Source organism: Oryza brachyantha, chromosome 7 (assembly GCF_000231095.2).
Source record: "Oryza brachyantha chromosome 7, ObraRS2, whole genome shotgun sequence".
Classification (NCBI taxonomy): domain Eukaryota; kingdom Viridiplantae; phylum Streptophyta; class Magnoliopsida; order Poales; family Poaceae; genus Oryza; species Oryza brachyantha.
In genome coordinates, this window is record NC_023169.2 from 12,831,870 (window position 1) to 12,854,400 (window position 22,531).

At 42.0% G+C, this 22,531-nt stretch overlaps 4 protein-coding genes across 5 annotated transcripts; 3 read left to right on the forward strand and 1 right to left on the reverse strand.

Moving 5' to 3' along the window:
* The first annotated feature begins 3,045 nt into the window (after window positions 1-3,045).
* LOC102721182 (peroxidase 1-like) lies at window positions 3,046-4,670 on the forward strand. The gene is made up of 4 exons (XM_015839171.2): window positions 3,046-3,276; window positions 3,396-3,587; window positions 3,690-3,870; window positions 4,258-4,670. Exons 1-4 carry the CDS (start codon window positions 3,046-3,048, stop codon window positions 4,668-4,670), a joined length of 1,017 nt encoding a protein of 338 aa, XP_015694657.2.
* Window positions 4,671-8,780: 4,110 nt separating this feature from the next.
* On the forward strand, window positions 8,781-9,706 carry LOC102711275 (NDR1/HIN1-like protein 2). Its single transcript, XM_006657724.3, has one exon. The coding sequence runs from the start codon at window positions 8,854-8,856 to the stop codon at window positions 9,448-9,450; it is 597 nt and encodes a 198-aa protein (XP_006657787.1). The 5' UTR covers window positions 8,781-8,853; the 3' UTR covers window positions 9,451-9,706.
* Window positions 9,707-10,326: 620 nt separating this feature from the next.
* LOC102711991 (glycerol-3-phosphate acyltransferase 9) lies at window positions 10,327-14,575 on the reverse strand. The gene is made up of 12 exons (XM_006657727.3): window positions 14,351-14,575; window positions 14,184-14,241; window positions 13,312-13,430; window positions 12,781-12,877; window positions 12,554-12,649; window positions 12,112-12,208; window positions 11,931-12,018; window positions 11,760-11,856; window positions 11,155-11,240; window positions 10,949-11,068; window positions 10,774-10,872; window positions 10,327-10,700 (listed from the first exon to the last, which is right to left on the reverse strand). The coding sequence occupies exons 1-12, from the start codon at window positions 14,455-14,457 to the stop codon at window positions 10,652-10,654; spliced, it is 1,113 nt and encodes a 370-aa protein (XP_006657790.2). The 5' UTR covers window positions 14,458-14,575; the 3' UTR covers window positions 10,327-10,651.
* A 202-nt stretch (window positions 14,576-14,777) lies between these two features.
* LOC102711545 (pre-rRNA-processing protein ESF1) lies at window positions 14,778-20,305 on the forward strand. Of its 2 annotated transcripts, XM_006657726.3 has the most exons (8): window positions 14,778-15,451; window positions 16,006-16,122; window positions 16,886-17,157; window positions 17,439-17,601; window positions 17,890-18,018; window positions 18,616-19,334; window positions 19,453-19,673; window positions 19,857-20,305. In XM_006657726.3, the coding sequence occupies exons 1-7, from the start codon at window positions 14,804-14,806 to the stop codon at window positions 19,661-19,663; spliced, it is 2,259 nt and encodes a 752-aa protein (XP_006657789.2). In that variant the 5' UTR covers window positions 14,778-14,803; the 3' UTR covers window positions 19,664-19,673; window positions 19,857-20,305. The 2 variants fall into 2 exon arrangements, with proteins under 2 accessions (XP_006657789.2, XP_006657788.2); XM_006657725.3 differs by having other exon boundaries at window positions 19,453-20,295.
* The last annotated feature ends 2,226 nt before the right edge of the window (window positions 20,306-22,531 follow it).

A 22,531-nucleotide genomic window follows, 5' to 3' on the forward strand; every position in this document is an offset into this window, starting at 1 on the left:
TCTGTTTTGCATCTAAAATAATAAACACTTGGGATTATAGAATGCAATCGGTTGCTAACCATCATATACTTGCAAGACGGATCTTTCTTTCTGTTAACGTGATTTCTTGATTGCCGGCTAAAGCAGGTCCAACACTATGTGGTTTTTGTATTACTTATTGTTAGACATGTGCATGTTGGTTTTCCCTGTGCGATCTAGGTAAGGCATGTGAACTGGATGAAAAAACTAGCAAGAGGTTGGTTAGATATATAGCAAAAACTAGAAAGAATAGCTAAATAAACTTTTATAGTTTGATTCTGCAACTGACAAGATATAAAAAAACAAGTTGATCGGCTATCGAGCCGATAGGTACCCAAAATATCCAGCCGATCAGATGTTGATGTAGTAGTGTCTAGCCGATAGGTTGAGTAATGGGTTGCTGAAAGCTTGGATCGGCTAGAAATCCGATACGAATATACTTGAATAACAATTAAATAAATAGTAAATATTTTGCTATGATAGGCTAAAATCAATTTGCATTAATCATCATAAACCGATGCAACATAAATAACTACCAATCTAACTAAATCAAGCCGAGTGGTGTAAATATAATGCAGTAAAGCAATCGGCTACTCTATTAATGTAGATATAATGAACATGTAGATCGGCAAAGATCATTGACTATAAATGACTGATAGTAGAATAAGATCTATAAAATATCTAGCCTGGTTTACTAGGAATAATCCTAAAAGATCGAACTAAACCGAAACAGTTCAAGACTACGTCTAGCAATGTCGCTAGATACTAAATAAATCTATATCGCTATCACGCCGATGAGCCAATGACTGATAACTTATCGACTAGTACTCCGATAAAACAATGAGCAATATATATCAACATGATATAAACTATTTAATAAACACAATCTAATAGATCGGACTGAACCGAGACAGTACGAGATTAAATATGTCAAACAACAAATATCAAATTGATATAAATTATTCAAAGTGGTCGACCAGATCAACTCAAGATACAAAAGTTACCTAAGTTGAAACTGATACGGTAGCTAGAAACCGTACAAGTAGATCAGAAGATTAGACCGAACTGAGGCAGTTTTGATCTAACCGATACGATCACCGTGGTCGGCAGAACGTAGGACTTACCTCCCCGCCGAAGATCGAGACGATGTACCCTCACGTCAGGTGCCAAGTTCCGCCGGTGATGAAACCTCGAGGAAGAGGGTGACATTGCGCCGAGAGTAATTGATCTATCTATTTAGATGTAGATGTTTTTACGATGACCCCTGGTGTACATATTTACACCCATTGGCAGATACGAGTCCATACCGGACAGCATACGATTCCTAATAGATAAAAGAAAATAAAACAAACTCTATCTCTAATTCCTATTGAATACAACACATGTTTCCTAATATATAAAAAGAAATAATAAGTCCCGAGCGGGCTCTAACTCTCTTAGAGATAAAAGAACTAACTCTAAAATTACGCCGCCATGCCCTGGTCTTCACGATTTCTTATTGAATTCAAACTCTTCCGGATAAAACTTCCATCGATGATTGTGTCTTTTCTTATCCAAATTCACTAAGGAATTTTACCAAATTTTGATATTAACATGTTCCTAGCAAGGTTGCGGACGTCGATCCACTGTCCTAGGGCCTGTAGGAGGCCATAGATGTCACCACCGCCTTCTTAGCCCCATTGGAGGGCCTATTTGGGGGAGCTTCTTCTAGATGCAGTTTTTGGAAAAAGCTGCTTCTGCCAGAAGCTGCCCCAAACGGTCCATAGCTTCTGAGAATCTGTAGTTACAGATTCTGGAAAATGAACTAAGAATCTAGAAGCTGGAGAAGCTGGGTTTAGAAGCTTTTCCAGATTCTCAGAAGCTGGGTACCAAGCAACTGCTTCTCAAAATCTAAAGCTTCCCAAATAGGCCCGGAGTAAAATCTGCTGCTTCTATGGACCGGCCACTAAGGTCACTAGCGTTGGAACCGCCACTCCCAACCTTGCGAGAGGTTGTGGACATCGCCGCTAGATCAACATGGTGGTGTGACTTGGGATGAAGGAATCCTAGAAGTATGGTTGTGGTTGAAGATAGTGGTAATGTGGCTATGTGTATGGTCAATGGTGGCATCCACTTGTAGGGAGATGTGTGTTGACGGGATAGTGGGAGAAAAAGTGAGAGAGGAGAGGACTTAGCCCTTATGTTCAGCCAGTTTGTCATCTTTTAAGTATACTTTTTGGTTTTCACACTTAGTTCTTTTTAGATACAGTTGTAAAATCATGATTTTTTTCGTCAAACTTTCAATGTGATCGCATATCAAATTAAATCCTTTTTTATAGGCAGCTCCCTTACTATTAGATTTATGAAAATCATTTTCATGTGGTTAGACTACAAGAGCACTCCGCATTACTATCTACAAGTTTTCTTATAGGGGTGATTGTTTTGCTTTTTCATGAAAAAACCGAACATCATATTTACAAACAAAAAAAAATTATGAATAAAACCTTTATATATGTTTCTTAGCGATTTAAAAAGCAAGATGGGAGAATAAACTTCAGCGATTTTTTTTTTTCAAAAACAACTTTAAATTTAAGGTTAAAAATTTAAATTTTGGCTTAATGGGGTGAAAAGATGGGGTGATAGCCCGCTAGTAGAAATGAAACTCAACATCCGGAAAAATCGTTTTGTTATAGAGATCCTAAGAGCTCTAGAATCAAAGAACCCCAATATATTTTGTTCATTCGAAAAATAACCAATTTAATTACATTTGAAATACATTTCTAATACGCGATTACACAAACCTTTCCATGTGCCTGTGGTTGCTGCAACGTTTAGCTTTGTCACGGGAATCTGGCAGTTCCATTATTTGGTGAAAGTCAATGCCTCGTCCAATTGCATTCACCATCGGCAAGCCCTTTGGACAAAACTTATAAATAGCTCTGTCTCGATCGCATGACAGCATATCGATCCATCCATCCTCGTTTCTCCTCTCGGTCGGTCACTGGCCGGGCGTTATCTCTGACGCCGGCGGCGAGACTAACTACGACCATGCAGCAGCGGCAGCTCATGAAGCTCCTGGCGCTCAGCGCCGTCGCGGTCGTCGTGCTGTCCGCCGGCACGGCCGTGTCCACCTGCGACAAGCTCAAGGTCGGCCACTACAGGCAGTCGTGCCGGAACGCCGAGTCCGTCGTGCGCGACACCGTCAAGTACTACTTCTCCCGCGACCAGACCGTCACGGCGCCATTGCTGAGGCTCCACTTCCACGACTGCTTCGTCAGGGTAAACTAAACTAAACCTAGTTCTCTTCGCAGGAGCAGCACGCGTGCAATATGCATGCATGGCTGGGCTAAAGAAGAACACACAGTAACTAGGCTGAAATGCGCGTGGCGTCTTGGCAGGGATGTGACGGGTCGGTGCTGCTCAACGCGACGGCGGCGAGCGGGCCGGCGGAGAAGGACGCGATGCCGAACCAGAGCCTCGACGGCTTCTACGTCATCGACGCCGCCAAGGCGGCGCTGGAGAAGGAGTGCCCCGGCGTCGTGTCCTGCGCCGACATCTTGGCCTTGGTAGCCAGGGACGCCGTCTCCATGGTGAAGCTACTCTCTCGAGATCATCTCTGTTACTGTAGAGATGAAGAGCACAATGCAGGCTAGCTGCTGATGATCTTTCTTCCTTGCTTGGTTTGTTTTCAGGCGGCCGGGAACATCAGTGGCCCTAGCCTCTGGCAAGTCCCGACGGGGCGGCTCGACGGCCGCGTGTCGTCGGCGGCGGAGGCCGTGGCCAACCTGCCGTCCTCCTTCGCAGATTTCGCCGCGCTCAAGCTGAACTTCGCTAAGAAGGGCCTAAATGTGAAAGACCTCGCGATCTTGTCAGGTACTACACTCTTCTACACCATGGACGACTCTAAAACCCAAGTGCTAAAGCTGTGTGTGCAAATTGGCAAATTGCTATACTCTTCTGGCCGTTCTGTGAACTGGTCTTCAGAGTTCAGACTTTCCTCAGGTCGGGTCAAAATGGCAGAATGAACTGAACCTGAGTAATGACTTTTGTAACTTTCTCTGTCACGTTGCTTTCTGCTTTCCTATAAAACGTTTTTCTCGTAGAAATGTTACACATTTTTAACCCTGTTCAAAGCTTCAAGTCACATCTTCGATTAAGATATCATTCTCCCGGGCAATTTCTCGAAACGTGAGATACACACTGACAGCAAGACCAGGGGGCAATTAACTGGGTAATTATTCTTGTTGTCACTGTGTTCAGGTGCTCACGCCATAGGCAATTCACACTGCGTCTCCTTCGCCAAGCGGCTCTACAACTTCACCGGCAAGGGCGACGCCGACCCGACCCTCGACGTCCACGGCTACGCAGCGCTCCTCCGCGCCGCCTGCCCGCCGCAGTTCGACAGCGCCACCACCGTCGAGATGGTGCCGGGGAGCTCGACGACGTTCGACACGGACTACTACAAGCTGGTGGCCAGCCACAGGGGGCTGTTCCACTCTGACCAGGCGCTGCTCCAGGACGGGGAGGCAGCTGCGATCGTGGCCGCCATGGCGAGCACGACCAAGCAGGACTTCTTCCGCCGGTTCGCGGTGTCCATGGTGAGGATGGGCAACGTTGGAGTGCTCACTGGAACCGCAGGCGAGATCAGGAAGAACTGTGCCATGGTTAATTAGTTGCTAGATATATATATTTCATCTTGATATAAGTCAGTACCAATGGTGGTGTTTCACTCCAGTTGGTTATTGTCTAATTATGTTATAAGCTAAGATTTCATCTGGGAATAACTTTTTCGGTATTGTTTTATTCATTTCCTTATGTAATGAACTTGATGTACTCTTGCACATTGTATGGAAAGGCAGATCGATCCTGGAAAAAGAAATGTTGGGCTTGTTGAATTTAGTGAGTTATTGGATGATCAGTCTAAACATGGCTGTCTATATTCAAGCCCAGGATGAGGAAATCCTTAGTTTTCAGCCCAACAAATAGACAAGTTGGACCTTATACTCACAAGGCTTGGACACATGCAGACACGTAAGAGCATCTCCAAATCTTGCTATCCATTTGTCCATTTGGCAAGTTGGCAAGAAATATTCATCTCCATATTTACTATGTGCTCTAACAGTCCATCAGACCTTCTCATGGACTGGATGAGAATGAATTAAATATGCTAGTTTCTAAGTCTTAGGTTAGGTACAGATGAGTTTCTACTTCGAATGGGTTGGGTTGGCTTGGGTCATAGGGACATGGATCGGTAGATTGTAGAATTTTGACATTTTGGCATTTTTTGAAAAACTTATTTTATAAATAGACCTGTAAAAAAATTTATTGTATAAATAGACCTTTTTGATCATGCCAACATCATTGGCGCCGTCGTTGTATAGGACGGCGCCAATAACATTGGCATCGTCCTCCAAATGATTCTGTTGAGTTCGTGTGGTAGGAGGACGGCGCCAATGTAATTGATGGCGTCCTATATAACGACGGTACCAATGACGTTGGCGCAGTCAAAAATGTCTATTTGTGCAATAATTTTTCACGGTCTATTTATAAAACAAGTTTTTTAAAAGGACCAAAATGTGAAAATTACTGATTGCATTTGGTTAGGTGATTTCAGGTTCTAAATGGATTTGACCCGTAGAGAGCAAATGAATTCTTTTAATTGAGTAACCAATGAATAAAAAAAGAGACATATATGTGACCCACATGTAGAAATTGCTCAAAATTTACACAAAGTTACTTTTATATATAATAAATCATCCCACTAAATTTTAGATAAATTTGATAATCTTTTATAGTGTGAATGCTTGTTTAAAAATTTAGATCCGAGTTTGTACGTACTAAATATGTATGAATAAAGCGGTTAAAATGGGTAAATAACCTTCCTATACCTAAAATTTCAATTAATTATTCTTTACCATATTGGTATGGGTATAAATGTGGGTAATGAATGATCAGTGATAGGTCTAAACAGGACTACACAAAGCTAACACAACCCATGAGTATATCCATTCTGCTAGAGTGGATTGGACCCGTTTTAGCCAAATGGTTTGGTGCGGATTGGGTTAAAGTCAAATTGGATTGGTCTAGCTTGGGTCCTAACAAAAAAATAATTGATGTGAGCTGGTTTGGTAGACTGCTTTGTGAAGAGGTGGATTAGAGTGGATTTGGATTGGATTGAATCTTATTAGCATGCTTAAGGCCACGTTTGTTTGGTTAGTTATCCGGTGCAGAAAATGTACTAATAGATTAGTACATAATTAATTAGTTATTAATTATTAAAAAAATATAAAATAGATTAATCTGATTTTTTAAAACAACTTTTCTATAGAAATTTTTTGCAAAGAATACACCGTTTAGCAGTTTGAGAAGCGTGTGCGTGGAACCCACCGCCTCTAACACTACGATTCCATCAACACTTGTGATCTTTGGCCAATAGCGTGTAAAAGAAACGCTCACGACCTTCAGTCGGCACAGTCTGTCACTTTGCTCCACCTTCACCTCCATTGATCGGGCTCATTGCCATCAAGACCATCAGATTAGGCGCTAAGGCTACCCTTTTCGATGATAATGATGACGACTGAGCCCTTGCTTCATTGGAAGGTTGATGTAGAAGGTGGCGTGATTTGGTGGTAGTAATGGGTTTGAGTGGTAGGACACGACACAACGACCCCATCAACCTTGCTCCAAATGTTCTTCGCTCTGGCAGCAACCTTGAAAGGGTGATGAGGCGGGAGGTCTGCCACACCACTTCAGGAGGGCGATGACGATAGATGGTTGCCACACTGCTCGGACGAGTAACGACACATAATGATAACTGGCTACTCGAAGATGTCGAGGGGAGGCGAAGGGATGAACCGATGATCAGGGTGACGTTGACCGATCTTCTAATTCTCGTGAGGCTTGAAATGGCTATAAACAGAGAGATTGACAATGATGTTCGGTGTGGGAGGCAACCTCAAGATGGCGGCAGACATTCTGGTAACTCAAGTGTCGCTTACCGGATACAAGGATACATGCTTGGTGAGCAATACCGGCTGGCCAATATTGGCCAGTCACGATTCTGATTTGGTCATCCTAATGGCTTGACATTCTGATTGCCCAGTTTTTGTTGGAGGGCTGATTTTTTTCTCAAGTTTATGAACACATATGTATATGCTGTTAGAGTTGCTCTGGTCCTTGAACATACAATGGAAAAACTGTTTTGGAAAACACCTTCTTAACTCCGGTGACTTTTATGAGCATTTAGAGGTTGTTCAGATGGGACTAAATTTTTAGCCTCATGTCATATCGGATGTTTGGATTTAAAGTATTAAATGTAGACTAATAAAAAACTAATTTTATAAATGAGTGGTAATCTACGAGACGAATTTTTTAAGCCTAATTAATTCATAATTAGAGAATGTTTACTGTAGCATCACATAGGCTAATCATGGATTAATTAGGTTCAATAGATTCGTCTCGCGAATTAGTCTAATATTATAGATAAGTTTTATTAATAGTCTACGTTTATTATTTATAATAAGCGTCTAAATATTCGATGGGACAAGGGACAAAAATAAGTCCCTTGTCCCAAACACCACATTTTTGGCCCCCTTTAATTTATAGGAAAAACATAGAAAGTTTAGAGGATTTTAATCCTATGGAAAAAATTCCTATGAGAGCTTTTAAATCAAAGGATTGCGTCCTACACTTTCCTTCGAAATTCCTATGGATTGGACAATTCTATAGAGATTTTGAAGGAAAATAAACATGAGGTCCTACCTCATGTTCCTTCTTCCCATAACTCTAAGCCCCTCTCAAATTCATGTGTTATTCCTGTGGTCCAATCAAATGGTTATTCTTATATGTTTTCTGTGTTTTGCAATCTTCTGTTTTACACTTGTATTCCTGTCAGAATCCTGTGTTTTTCCTCTTCCTTCGTTTTTTCATTCCTATGATTCAGAGGGGCCCTAACTCCACAACCACTAAAATGACACTTCATTCCACGTACTTTGGGCAGTAGTATAATCTTTCACATTTACTTTGTCCTGTGTCACTAGAACTAGCTCTAGAATCACAATCATTGTCTAGCAACCAGCGCCCTTTAAGGTGTCCCATGGTTTATAACGAACTCGAGTGATGGTTTTGCAGCATTCGCCTTTGCGTTTACCCAAGGGCGAAGTTTCGCCATTGTTCTCCCGATACCAGCAAGAACCTTAAGCAAAGAACCCAAGAATAAAAATGACCAAAAAGAAAAAAAATATATACTAGAGCTATCCTTAGAGAATATCACTTCCCTTTACACCTGATGCTTTATACAACATACGTACACGTTCACCGAGCCATCGGCCTGAAGAGAATTTTGCACGTTTTCAGTTTCCGCTTCACTTTCCAGCACAGTCCAACGCTCTGATCGATAACGGCTGAACTAGCCAGAATTTCGTGTGAATGGTTGTTTGGCTAGAAAAAATAAAAAAATAATTTATATAAAAAAATCTATATACATATTCTTAGCAATTTAAAAGTGAAAATTAAAAAATCGGTGAAAAATCTAAAATTTACTTAAAACAAGATTGAAAATTCAAATTTTGATATATAACATATGCGGAAAGGACGGGGCTGGCAGTTTTTTGCTGGTGCTGCTATGGATGTTGCGTGTTGGCATCTCGTTCGCCTTTGGGCAGCAAGGCAAGAATATTACTTGCCTTCCAAACCCTTAATTACATGCACGACCCCATGCAAATGCAGCTATAAAACACTCGTAACGCCATGAAATCTGACCATGTCCAAAGCCAAGAGCAGCAGCAGCGGAATAGCTAGCTCGAACACGTACAGCACACTGAGGCTGATCTCCGTCTAGCTGTTCGCTCGCCGGCCATGCCGTCGTACCTGAGCCGCCGGGAGAGGCCGGAGGTGCGGTGCATCAACTTCCTCTGCGCCGTGCTGCTCACGCTGGTGCTCGTCGCCGGCATCATCATGTTCGTGCTGTGGCTCAGCCTCCGGCCGCACCGGCCCAAGTTCTTCCTCGACGACTTCGCCATCCCGAACCTCAACCGGCAGTCCGGCGCCGTGAATCTGCCGGTGAGCTTCACCGTCGGCGAGCACAACCCCAACCAGAAGGTCGGCATCCACTACGACGAGATCTTCGGGACGGTGTACTACAACGACCTCGTCGTCGCGTCGGGCACCGTCTACCGGCCGTTCTACGAGCCGCCCAAGGGCGACACGCCGCTGCGCGGGCAGCTCACGGCGACCGGGCCGACGCCCGGCGACCCGGCGTGGCAGCGGTTCGCCGCCGACGCGGCGGCCGGGAGCGTCGCGCTCCGGCTGCTGCTCAACTCGACGGTGAGGTTCCAGGTGAAGGTGTGGGACACCAAGGAGCACCACATGAAGGTGGACTGCGAGTTCAGGCTGCGCGGCGACGGCACGCTCCAGCAGGAGGGCAAGAACAAGCAGTGTACGCTCTACTTCTAAAGCGTACCGTGCCGTCACCAAACGCCGCCTCTCTTTTCTTTTTTTTTTTCTTTTCTCATTATTTTTCTTTGTGATGAATGAAGATTGGCGGTGGTGGTATATTTTCAATTTATGAAGATTGGTGGTGGTGGTATATTTTCAATTTTTTTCTTTGTGGTGGAAAATTGGTAGTGGTATATTTTCATTGTTTGGATTTTGGGAGTGGTGTTGAACTGTTGATTATTCCTTCCCCCATTTCTTTGAAGTATGTATTTGTTTGTAAGTGTAAATTACTTTTAGTAAACTGTCTAAATATTAATTTTTGTGAACTGTCTAGGGCCCCTTTAATCACACGAATGTAAAAAATGAATGAATAAGAAAAACATAGAATTCTGACAGAAATATAGGTGTAAAACAGGAACGACCGTTTGATTAGACCACAAGAAAAACATAGGAATTTGAGGAGAGATATAGACTCAAAAATTTTTTCCATGAGGTTTAATCTTTTGTTAAATTTCCTCTAAAACTTGTATAGGAAAATGCATTCTATAGGAATTTCATAAGGTTCATTTTTTTGATTCAAAAAGCTTTGTAAGAAAAATTCCTATAGGAATAAAATCCTATGAAATTCCTTTGAATCAAATGGGGCCTAAATGTTGTAATGCTAGTGTATGCATAGAAACAGGTAAACTATTGATTGGAAGACAATTGATTTTTACCAAGGTTTAGCTGGGATTGGAGAAAATTAAAAGAAGGCGTCAAATAATAATTTAATGTCCAGTATAATGGATTTGTGCACACATGCTGTGAGTTGTACAAATAGAGGATGTTTACCCCACCTTTTGTACCACCGTTTGTTGGGAGATGTCTTCTTGTTCTACCGATGACTAACACATATTTCAGTAGTCATTATTCATTAATAACATGCATTCAGGAAAGATTATTCACAATGTATGCCCATGCGATGATGAGGATTCAGGGCATCAGACAGAGGGCAAGTATGAATACAACCTCATTTGAGATGGTATGGTGTTTATGTGTTAACCCTAACCAATCATAAAATCTTGGCTAATACATGCTATTAAATGTTGATTCTGTCAAGCTGCAAGCAATTTACAACAAAACTGCGGTGGTAGTTTCCACATACTCCAGAGGCCTAGAATCACTTGAAGACATTAATCACCTGTACTCACCATGCACACCGGAGTTCATTGATATCTGTTTAGCTTTCCTCCAGTCTCTGCAACACAGAATCAGCAAAGATGCGCTGCCTGAAAATTGAAAACCTCGTTAGAAATTCCAAAACTTAGTGTATGATAGAGGGGGCAGGGAGGAATCACGCACTTCTCTTCAGTGTGTTTGGGGCTAGGGCGGTTGTGTTTCAGATATCCGTCCCATGGAACCTTCTTAAGACCAGCTCTAGCAGCTATCATGTCTCTTACTCTGTGAAAAGCACTCCATGAAGTACTAAAAAGATGGCATTTTTCTTACAAAGAACTAGAATCCAATTTTATGCTACCTTTCAGCAAATTGAATTGCTGTTTCTCCCTCCTTTAGATATTGCGGCTCCAAGTACCATACATCACACACAACTGCCCATGATGTCATAAGCCGAACCAAGTGCATTGTAAAAGATTGCCTGGCAAATATTATGTGAAGTTATTAAGTGAAATACAGAAGATAAAAGTGAAAAAGCAAATTTGTGTAGTTGATTGGATTCCTCACTTCTTACTATTCCAGAAGGCATCAACAAATATTTTATTGTATTTGATAGCTATTGGGCATACAGCACAGCCAAGCTCAAAAGCACCCTGGATAAAAACATAACACGTCATCAGACTGATCATGGTTGATACCAGAAAATAAATACATGCTATTTAAAAATGACATCTTTCCAGCATTTGCAATTGTTAAACCATGTTAGGTATGATTGACAATGGATATGTTTATATTTGTTCTTACTACTACTGGAAATACTCGACTACTCCATCTTCCAAATTATTTTTGCTATCTGTTGTACCTCTTTTCCTTTTGCATGCAATTTTTAAATTTATAAGGACAATTAATTCTACCCATTTTAAACTTTGAACTTGCAGTATACAACCAGTCACAAACTTAATTCACAAAACACACATACTCTGTTATTATCTAATTTACAGTCTAAAAAGATGACGTATTAATGCAGTATGTATGGTAAAGGCAGGTTTTCTGCTTAAAGCTTGTTAAAAATGGATCAAAAGTTGAATCCTCTTGAAAGTCAAATTACACAAGGACGAATTTGGTTATACGTTTAGTCACTTCAAAAGAACATATCAAGTTTATAACTTTACCTTCTTGAACATGACAGTGTACTGGTTGTTAACACAAGTTCCTTCAGGGAAAATTAGGAGAGGATTGTTGTCTGGATGTTGAACATGATCTCGTAACCTGATGACAGAATACTCTTTAATAAAATGAACTATATATGGTTAGTAGTAAAACAATGGAACAAAAAACTTTACTTTTTTGCTACTACTTCACGATCCTTGAGATCGTTACGATTGAACCAGATGCAACCCACACTTTCCAATATAGTCTTCTGAATAAATCCTGTAAAAGGTAGGAAAGTAATTTTAATCAACAATCTAGCAATGAAAAAAAGATAAAGACAGAAGAGAGGTGTCCTGAAGAATGAGAACTGACCAACCCATCCAGGATGCTTTTGCATAATGACAGCAAATGCTGTCATCTGCTCCAGAATAATGAAGTCTATCATCGATGTGTGGTTTGCAACAAATACCTGTGGTAATTAAAATTTAGAAGAAAGTTTCAAAGGACATCTTTCATAAATGGATGGACTCTTAAATAAGCAAGACATAATGAAGGAATGACACTATGTCTACCTAAAGATTGGTTTCTGCAAATGTTTGTATTTAAACCGGAATTATAGACCTTGTGAAACATGAGGAAAATTTGTGAAACAAAGGATAACTTTTCCTGAATTACCCAGGTGAAGTTTCAGGGGAACAGGCTAAGTTAATAAATTTGATGTTTGGCAACTCAAAGCAGTGTTGCACCAGACCCACATGTTCCTAATAGGGCACAAACTACTCAAACATGGTAAGCAATAGAAAGAAAATGTAACCTGATGAGGCCGTGTGCTTGGGCGAGGTCCATGATACTTGATCACTCCAGTCCAAGAAGCAACAAAAACACTGCACATCATTTCAACCAGTTTTCTCTGCCAAAAATTACAAAACTTTTACATCAGTAAAGAACCTAAGTTACAAAGTATTATGACATGTAGTTGCATTCAAATATGCACACATCTACAGCCAGAAATTGACATAGATGGAAGGTGAAATAAGTCACCTCTATTTTACTTCTCATCTTTTGCCCTTTAAATAAGAAATGCACAGAGAAAAAGGCAGCGAAGAAAGCTATCCATCCAACTAGAAGAGTTAAGCCCCTGAAACATAACACAGCTACAGTTATCAGATGATAGTGACTCAATATTTGACAAAAGAAAAGAATAGAAGCTGGAGATCCAGTGCCAAAAAATAATTTCCAATGGTAATGCATACACACAAATATGGAAAGAAAATATTCTCTGCAACAATTGACAGAATATCCAAATGAGTTTCCTGTAAAAAGTTGTTCTTCAAATATTCTGTTTGCTACCATAATGTGAAAATTGATTGTAATTGACCGAAAAAACTCACAACAGGGTGAGAAAATATCTACTTCATTTTCAGTGTGGACAAAGGTTTTACATATGAAATGAGGTATGGTACCGTTACACTACAAAATATCCAGTCAACAGAGTCAAATAAATACAAAAACTTACCAAAAAAAATTGCAATACCACAGTGTTAACTTAAATAGATTATAAGGCTCCAGTACCTTAGTGGGAAGAGTATTCCATATCTTATCACTACTCCCAAGCACCATAGTGGGAATAAATAAATGTTCCAATTCCATGGCTCTGGAGAATTGGACTTAAAGCAACGTGTGAATGAATCCTGTATCAATGTAAAAAACAAGCAATAAGAAAGCTAGACAACATCAATTACAATAAGAAAAGAACGAGTATTCTTTATCCCTCATTGCAACGGATGTTACATATGCAACAGTGGTAAAAGGATATGGAACAAAGAAACATGACATGTCAAGTCATTATCTTTCCACAATATATCATTTACGGGCTATGAGCATACTGTATATGCATACAAATATTAACACGAACAACATTATAAAGAAATTGTTGTCATATTCTTGTTTTATACCTTAAATAAGGGAGATCAAATGCTCTTTAGCTTGAAGGTCCACCTTTAACTAATATTTATATGCAGGGCTTAGATGACAACATTGTAAAATACTTAGGGTTCATTAACACTACAACATTAACTATACTTGATTTTTATATAAAGTTTATTACTGAGCACATACAGAATGTTCTATCAAAAGTAAGCCTGAATAAGCACCAAACAATCCATAATTTTCCCTCAGGGAGGAGGCTATTTTATTGATGAAATCAGGACGCAGTAACAGATCTAATTATTTGAAGATAGCCACAGAAATTCGAACAATTCAGCCAAGTAAAGCGAAAACTTTGTTTCCAAAAACAATTGCTCTACTCCTTTCGCTAAACCTCACAGATCAAAGCCTATAAACGTCATGTTTGTTCTTGCCATCTCACTAGAACATCATCAATTAGCCCTAGAGAACGCACGAAAGGAGGGGGGGGGGGATTCAAGTCCCGGCAAGCCACTCACATCGACGATGGCGCCCGCCGCTTCAGTGAGCACCGGCGAGATGTCAAGCAGATCGCGCCTGCAAAAGGGCAGAGAAGGGTATACAAATCACATTAAAAAAAATCCCCGCAAAATTCGACCCACAGACGAAGAGAACCGAGGAGGGGAACAGGGGCTAGGTTAATCACAGATGGAGATTCCCGGGGGATTCCTGCGGCAGCGAGTCGGGCGGGAGGTAATCCTCCAGGTTCGGCCGGTCCAGCTCGATGTCCCCCGCCACCGATGAGGACGCCATCTCCCCCCCACCCTACGGCCCGCCGGCGAGCCTCCCGCCGCCGCCGAGCAAAAGCTTCGTCGAATCGGCGAGCGAGAAAGAGAGCGGTGGGGAGGTGGATGTGGCGTACGTCCGGCGAGAATTGATGCGTGCGTGGAGTTGGATCGGTGGACCAACAGACAGCTCACATAAACCTGCGGGTCCCACCTGCTGACTGGTGGGCCCATCTCGCGGCGCCTTCATGGGCCCGGCCCATGCGGACTAGTGATGGGCTGTGTTGCGGCCCATCTAAGGTCCATAAAGCCGAGGTGGACTCGACCCCCTCTACCCTTGCGCGTCCTTCACCATCGCAGCCGCCGCCGCCACCATGGCGCCGCCGGCGAACTCCGACGAGCTCGCGCGCTCTAGGAAGGCGGAGAAGTCTAGGTACAGGGAGGAGAGGGAGCGCAAGAAGGGTAAGCATGAGCGTCCTGCCGCAACCGGCGATGCGCGGGAGGGGAAGGGCAAGAAGCGGAAGGAGAAGGAGAAGGACGGGAAGGTGGAGGAGGAGGAGGGGGAGCACGGTAAGAGGAGGCCCAAGGAGAGGAAGGGCGACGGTGAGGCTGTGGTGGTCGAGGCGGGCGGCGAGGAGACGAGGCGAGGGGACGACAAGGTGCGGCGGGCGATGGAGGACGAGCGGTTCGCGGCGGCGCGGACCGACCCGAGGTTCCGGCCGATGCGGCGGAAGGAGGCGAAGGTGGAGCTCGACTCGAGGTTCACCAGCATGCTGACGGACCCGCGGTTCTCATCCTCCGCGGCGCCGGTGGACAAGCACGGCAGGCGGCGCAAGAAGGGCGAGAACCCCATGGTGCAGTACTATCTCAACCAGGAGGAAGAGGAGGTGGAAAAGGAGAAGGCGAAGGCGAAGCTGATTGAAGAAGATGAAGAAGAGGAGGCGGAAGAAGAGCTGCAAGACAAAGAAGAGAGCTCTAGTAGCGACGATGACGAGGAGGACGAGGAAGAAGATGACGACGAGGTGGTGCTTTGCTTACAATTTTTATTTCGATGCTTTAGCTTATATTCCGCTTCAGTTCTCTCTCTTGTGCTAGGGAAATACTTTATTTCCATACAACTTCTGTTCTACGACATGATTAGCTTATCCAAGAACTCAATTCGTTGCGCATATCTGTTTGCAGTTTGATTTTTTATGGACTACATTATGTCAAATTTAGCTTTAAGGGCATTAAGCTCACATTTTTTGATCAATATATGACTTGGTATGGAGCTTATTTCATTTTTTCTTTTTTTTGCCAACCGAAGGGATTGGACATAAAACCCACCTCTCCAAACAAATTACATGTGTAGTCAGCTGAAGATGCATGCACATGGTGCCATTAGTATTTCTATCTGCTAGCCTGCCTGTCAATCTCCCATTTTTCAGCTTAGCACTGTAGGCTTGTATTTTTTGTATTTTGTAAGTATTGATTAATGCTTGTAATATTTTTTGCAGTGTACCCATCTTTAAAAAAAATGTTGTTATGCAACATTATTCGTGCATTATATCTAATTTGTAGTCTTTGTTTCTCACAGTACTCTGTTGGCAGTGATGTGGCGCATTATTTGATGGGCAGGCATGATGATACACCTATGATTGACAAGGAAACCCATAGGCTTGCTGTCGTTAATATGGACTGGGATCATATTAAGGTGTGTGATGATTGAAAAATAATTACTACTTTGTGAAGTAAACCTCTTGGCATAAACAATTTGCAGCCATGTTTAAAAAAGTTTTGTTCTTGGATGCTTAAAAGTCAACTTGTTCCACCTTTTTACTGAAAATAACTTATTAATTCGAGTTTACATTTGTTTTATGTCTTTTACTTTTATGAGTGCATTGTGAGCTTCTAGACAAACTATTGTGTGCCATTGGTGGGATGTTTGGAAAAAAAATTACCTGTTATGTGGGCGGGAAAGCATATATATGGAATATATTATGGCTGAAGATGTTAATTTTTTTATGTTTACTTTTGCACCAGGTGAAATTACCTGTTAGATGTGCAATACTCTCTTTTCTTTTAGTTAGAGCTTAATAGTGCACCATAACCGCTTATTTTATCAAAGATAGTTATTTAGGAAGCTAGTTCTGGCAAACAAGAATACTTGCTTCTAAGCTATTGCAGCAGTAGAACTACAGCTTTCAGGGCATTGGCCAAATGAGGTGACAATTATTTGTAATGGAAAAATATGTTGTCAATAGAGCAGTGTTGACTGAGGCTATGGTGAGCACACAATCCAGACTCCAAAAACGTTTGGACTTTGGACCTTTGGAGGGAAAAGTCGACCTATCAAATTACTAATTTGTCAAAATGAATACATTGTATTTTTGTCTCTCCTAGCAACCTGTAATTGATTGTTTTTGTTCATCCTTCAATGTGCAATGATACTACATTTGTTTTCCCCCTCTCAATAGGCAGTTGACCTGTATATGGTGATGACATCTTGCCTCCCAAAAGGTGGGCGAGTCTCATCAGTGTCAATCTATCCATCAGAATTTGGACTTAAATGCATGAAAATTGAGTCAACCAAGGGCCCAGCTGCCCTTGTTGATGCCAATGGTAATGATGGTGAAAACAGCGACGATAATGACGACAATGAAGAAGAAGAAGAAGATAGTAGTGATACTGAACATGATTCTGAGGCTGAAAATAACAAGCTACGTAGTTATGAGCTAAACAGACTGAGGTTAGTAACAAAATAGAAAAGGACCTTTTATCCTGTTTTATCTGTTTTCCTGGGACTAACTGAGAAGAGTATGGCATGAATTTGTTGACCATACTTGCTATTCTTCATGTTGCTAATTAAAAAAAAATCAACATGTTCAAATCCTATGTGTAACTACCTGTTTTTGCTTGTGCTTGATATATTTATAACTGTCTGTATGTCGAGACATTTTATATGTTCAATTTTTTTATACAGCAATGTTAATTGCCAAGTCTCTTATGCATATGCTTATCTTGGTGTAGGTATTACTATGCGGTTGTCGTGTGTGATTCCAGTGCAACTGCAAATCACCTGTACATGAATCTTGATGGTACAGAATTATTGAAAACATCAAATGTATTTGATTTGCAGTTTATTCCTGACTCTATGGAATTTAAACATCCTGCCCGTGATGTTGCTACAGAGGTATCTTACTTTCCTACACTGTATCCTCAGCCATTTTCTGTACTAAAGTAAGACTTAACCATTGTAGCATAAAAAATGTTGAAATAAAAATCATGTTAACTTATCCGCTCCCCCACCTTTTCCTTCTTCAAAAGTGACTTCTTGTTTCATTTTTTTTCTGCTGTTCAAGTTATATAATCTTTTAAGTTGTTCAAGTTATATAATCTTTTAACTTATGTATAATTTGCTTTTCAGTTGTGCTAAAAGAAATACTTTCAGTTTGCCAGTGATATGTGTGATATTATGCAGGCACCTCCAAATTACAAGGAGCCTAATTTTGAAACTCGTGCTTTGCAACATAGCAGAGTTAAGCTTACTTGGGATGATGATGAACCAGAACGCAAGAAGGTCTTGAGGCGAAAATTCAATGATGATCAGGTTGTTTATTTATAAATTATTTTGCTTGTGTTAAAAACATTAACTTTTATAGTAACATGATAAACAAGAACGTAGGAAGTACGGTATCAAATGTCAAGTTACGCGTCTGGCATTAGGGTCAATAATATTTTGTGATTCATCTCTTTTTACATGTGAAAGTTTTCTCCATGTGAACAGCTATGAGTTATACAGTGGCTTGTCTTGATGTCTATCTCTCATGTTATAATATTTTCCTTATTAGCTAACATAATGTAGTGACAAAATTGTGCATTTTCACAACCCATTTCATTTTATAAGGTGCAAATTGACTGCCACAATCCTTTAAACTGAAATATGACCATAAATTTCTCATTCTATATATTGTTGCTATTTAGAAAAATCATGTACATATATAAGAACAAATGTAGCAGGTACCACCTATATATCACTAAATAGATATTTAGATAGTCTAATTGTTGGTCAAAACTAAAGAAGTTTGAATCTTGAAATTTTTATGCCTTATAATTTGAATGGAGTACCTTCGTTACTGTGTTCCTGTCATTCTATTTTCTTTTGATCTGAAGTATCGGTAACTTTATTCAATTTTTTTCATTGCAGTTAGATGATCTTGATATGTATTTAGCAAGTGATTACAGTGCATCAGATGATGAAGGTGCAGACAATCATGGTGATGAATCTCTACAAAATGGAAGCAAAAGAAAGTTAACAAGGGAGGAGAGGCTAGCTCTTTTGCTAGGAGGAGACAAGTCTGAGGAGGAACAAACTGAGGGGGAGGATATGGAGATAACATTCAACACAGAGCTTGACGGCCTAGGTAAGCGTATACTTGATAGAAAGATCAGCAATGAGAAGACTGTCTGGGAGAAGCACCAAGAGAAAATGAAGGAGAAAAGGAAAGCTAGGAAGAAAATGTCAAAGGATGATGATGGCTATAGCAGTGAAGGTGGCTCTGATGAACATGATGATTTCTTTGATGAGGAAATGTCTGATGATGAAATTAGGACAGAGAAGAAACAGAAGGCAAAGGCCAAACATAAAGCAAAACGGAAAGGAAAGGACAAGCTCCCAGAGAAACATTTGGAGGATGAAGCCACCAGAGAAGAGTTGGAGCTCTTGGTCGCTACTGACAAGGATGCAGCCAAGAGTGCAAAGGGCTATAATTTGAAACGCAAGAAGGGTAAAAAGGGCAAGAAGGGTAAAGAGCAATCTGTTGAGGATGAACTCCCTGAAATAGATCTTAGCAAAGATGAGAGGTTCTCAGCCATGTTCACTTCTCATTTGTTCGCGTTGGATCCAACTGATCCCCAGTACAAAAGGTATGTATTATGTGCATCTCCCCTATCAAACTACTTCAGACTACTGTGTAGTCTACCTGACCTGCATCTTTTTGGTTCAGATTAACACATGCTAAACATTGTTGATGGCTATTTACAGGAGTGCGGCCTTTATGTGCAAGCAAGCTGGGAGGAAGGGAACACAGGAACCATCTCCGAGAGGTAGAGATGCATTGCCACCTGATGATGTGCCTACCGATACTGACCAGAGACCTGATGGCACATCCACGGAGAAGCTGGATACGATATCTGCAGTCACGTCACTAAAAAGGAAGCTTACTGCATTCAAAAACACTAGCACGAGTGACTGATAGAGATGAGGTTTGCTTTACACTGATGCACGAGTTGCTTCCTTTGGAATTACAGCATGTAATTGCAAAACACTAGCACGAGTGACGATTTTGTATCCTTGAATTCTCGATGTGTTGAGAAGTTCTTGCTTGATTTTTTTGGTTTTCTATTACATGTTGACCGTGGCAAACTAATCTTCGAAACCATTTTCAGGTTTCAGCATCAAACAAGTAGGCAGGAATCAGGGCACACGGTTTTTGCATCTTATGGAATGTTGAAATGTGTGTTCCTATGATCAATTGCATGTGTTGAAAGGCTTGATGCTGTGTGCTCAGCGGATTCTCAAGCCAACCCAGCGAGAAAAACTACTGTCTATAGTTTTGAGTTACGTGTTAAGAACGTGACAGGCAAGCCTGGTGTCAAATATGAAACTGAAGTATGAAGAGAATAGCGATCTTGGCATTGGTTGCTATCGTGTCTTTTTTGAACTCTTCTTTTATGACAATGGGATAAAATTCTGGCCACTGAATGGGATTGCAGTTAAGAAATTCGTAAGGTGTTCTAGCACCTGAGTGGGTAAAGAGGTTCTAGATGGCCATTAAGCAAGAGACCACATAACTTTCTACGACAAATAAGAAACTGATAATCATTCGGTTGCATGTGCAGCCTGCGGGAATTTCTTCAGAGAATGGAAGACTGATCATAATACTCTTGTATTTCAATCTGAACTCAGCAACTCGACCAAACGAACACAGGCCATGGCGGTTAGCATGCATAGAGGCAATATAAATAGAAACGCCCTGGCCGGTCTAGGGCCTACATGTTTGTTGGGAATAGTCCAACGTTGAAAGATTAGGGGGAGACAATATAAAAGTGATGAAGTTCATCACCTCACATGTGAGGTGTAGAAAAGTGTCGTGCAGGAGATTAGAGTTGCACCCCTAATTTTTGGGTATAGAAAGACTTTCTCTTGATTAGGCTAATAATATCAAAGATCCATACTACAAAAGCGGTTAAACAACCCCTTTTTGTTTAGCTTTATAAGCCAGTTACAAGCCAACAAATATAAACAAATAAGTAATTTTTATTAAGCATTTTAAAGACAGAAGTCAGTCTTGGGTACAAGCCAAAAAACATAAACAAGCAAGTACTGTAAGTCAGTCTTGGGGGTACAAGCCAAAAAACAAGTCAGTCTTGGGGGTACAAGTTTAGTTCCCAAAATCTTTTAGGGGAGAGGTCATATTCGACGCGTACAATCATACATTTGAAGTATTAAACGTAGTCTAATTACAAAATAAATTTCAGATTTCTCCTATACTGCGAGACGAATCTTTTGAGTCTAATTAATCCGTCATTAGCATATGATGGATAATGTAGCACTTATAGCTAATCACGCACTAATTAGACTTAAAAGATTCGTCTCACGATTTAATTTTTATAAATATTTAACACTCCAATTAGGTGTCCAAAGATTCGATGTGATGTTTTTGGAAAATAATTTTGGGAACTAAACATGATCTAAGTAATGTTTATTGGACATTTTTTAAGGACAGAAGTCAGTCTTGGGGTACAAGCCAAAAAACATAAACAAATAAGTAATTTTTTATTGGGCATTTTTTTTAAGTCAGAAGTTAGGCTTGAACTGTTAAACTTTTTGGCTTATTTGAAATAGACGTAATACCCTACATTAAATTTGAATCTTTTAAGCCACTAGTTTATAAAAAAAACTCCCTTAAAAACTTAACCAAGCCTAGACATAAACAAAGAGGGCCTACGGGCTACGGAGAAGTTAAATCTGTACAAGTAGCATTGCAAAGTGGACTCCCTAATCAACCCACGACTACGACCATAGAAGAAACTCCTGCAGCAGCCATGGAATTCGGGGCTCACGATACGGTGAGGCTCGATGGGGATCTGTTGCGAGCGCTCACCACCGGCGACATGGTCCGCTTGGAGGAGCTTTTGGGCAAAGCAGGCCATGGTGGCGGCGGTGACCACCCTGGGGATGGCAATGGAAATGGATCCCCACCCCATCGGAAGATTCCTCAAGCGGACGGCCTGGGCCTGGAGCTTGCAATCAACTTAGCCGATGGCGATGCGGCACCGGTCGTCGTGGAGGCAGCTCTTGCCGGCTACCCGAGGCGGTGCATTGCTGCCTGCTTGAGCTCCATGGCGCGCTGGTGTCACGCCCGAGCACGAGCAGCCCCCCGCCCAGCTCGGGAGGTGGTTCCGCCGCCGGTGCGGGTCACGGTGGCCGCGCCGGTGCGGGTCACGGTGGCCGCGCCGGCGCGGTACTGCAGGAGCTGCATTCTCGGCGTGACGAGCAACGGCAACACGGCGCTGCATCTCGTCGCCAGCCGCGGCCACGCCGACCTCGCGGAGATCATCTGCAAGCAGGCGCCGTCGCTCGTCGCCGCGCCCAACGAGTCCCTTGACACACCGCTGCACTGCGCGGCCAGGGCCGGGCACCTGGAGGTGGTGACCCGCCTCCTAAATGTTCCCACCGACGAGAGCGCGGCGGCGGAGTTGGCGGCGGCGGCGGAGGCGGCACTGAGGGTGAGGAACTGCCTGGGCGCCACCGTCCTACACGAAGCCGTCCGGCATGGCCATACCGAGGTGGTTACTCACCTCATGACAAGGGATGCTCAGCTAGCCTCGGTAACATCCGACGACGGCGTCTCGCCGTTGTACCTGGCGGCGACGACTGGCTCAGTTCCTATGGTACAGGCACTGCTACGTCCGTCGGGTGATGGGACACGATCACCGGCGTCGTTCGCTGGACGAGAGGGGCGTACGGCTTTGCATGTTGCGGCAACTAAAAGCGCAGGTAAATACTCCATCAGTCAAAAAAGATTATTTTTAGTTTCTCTTGTTTGTCTAAAAAAATA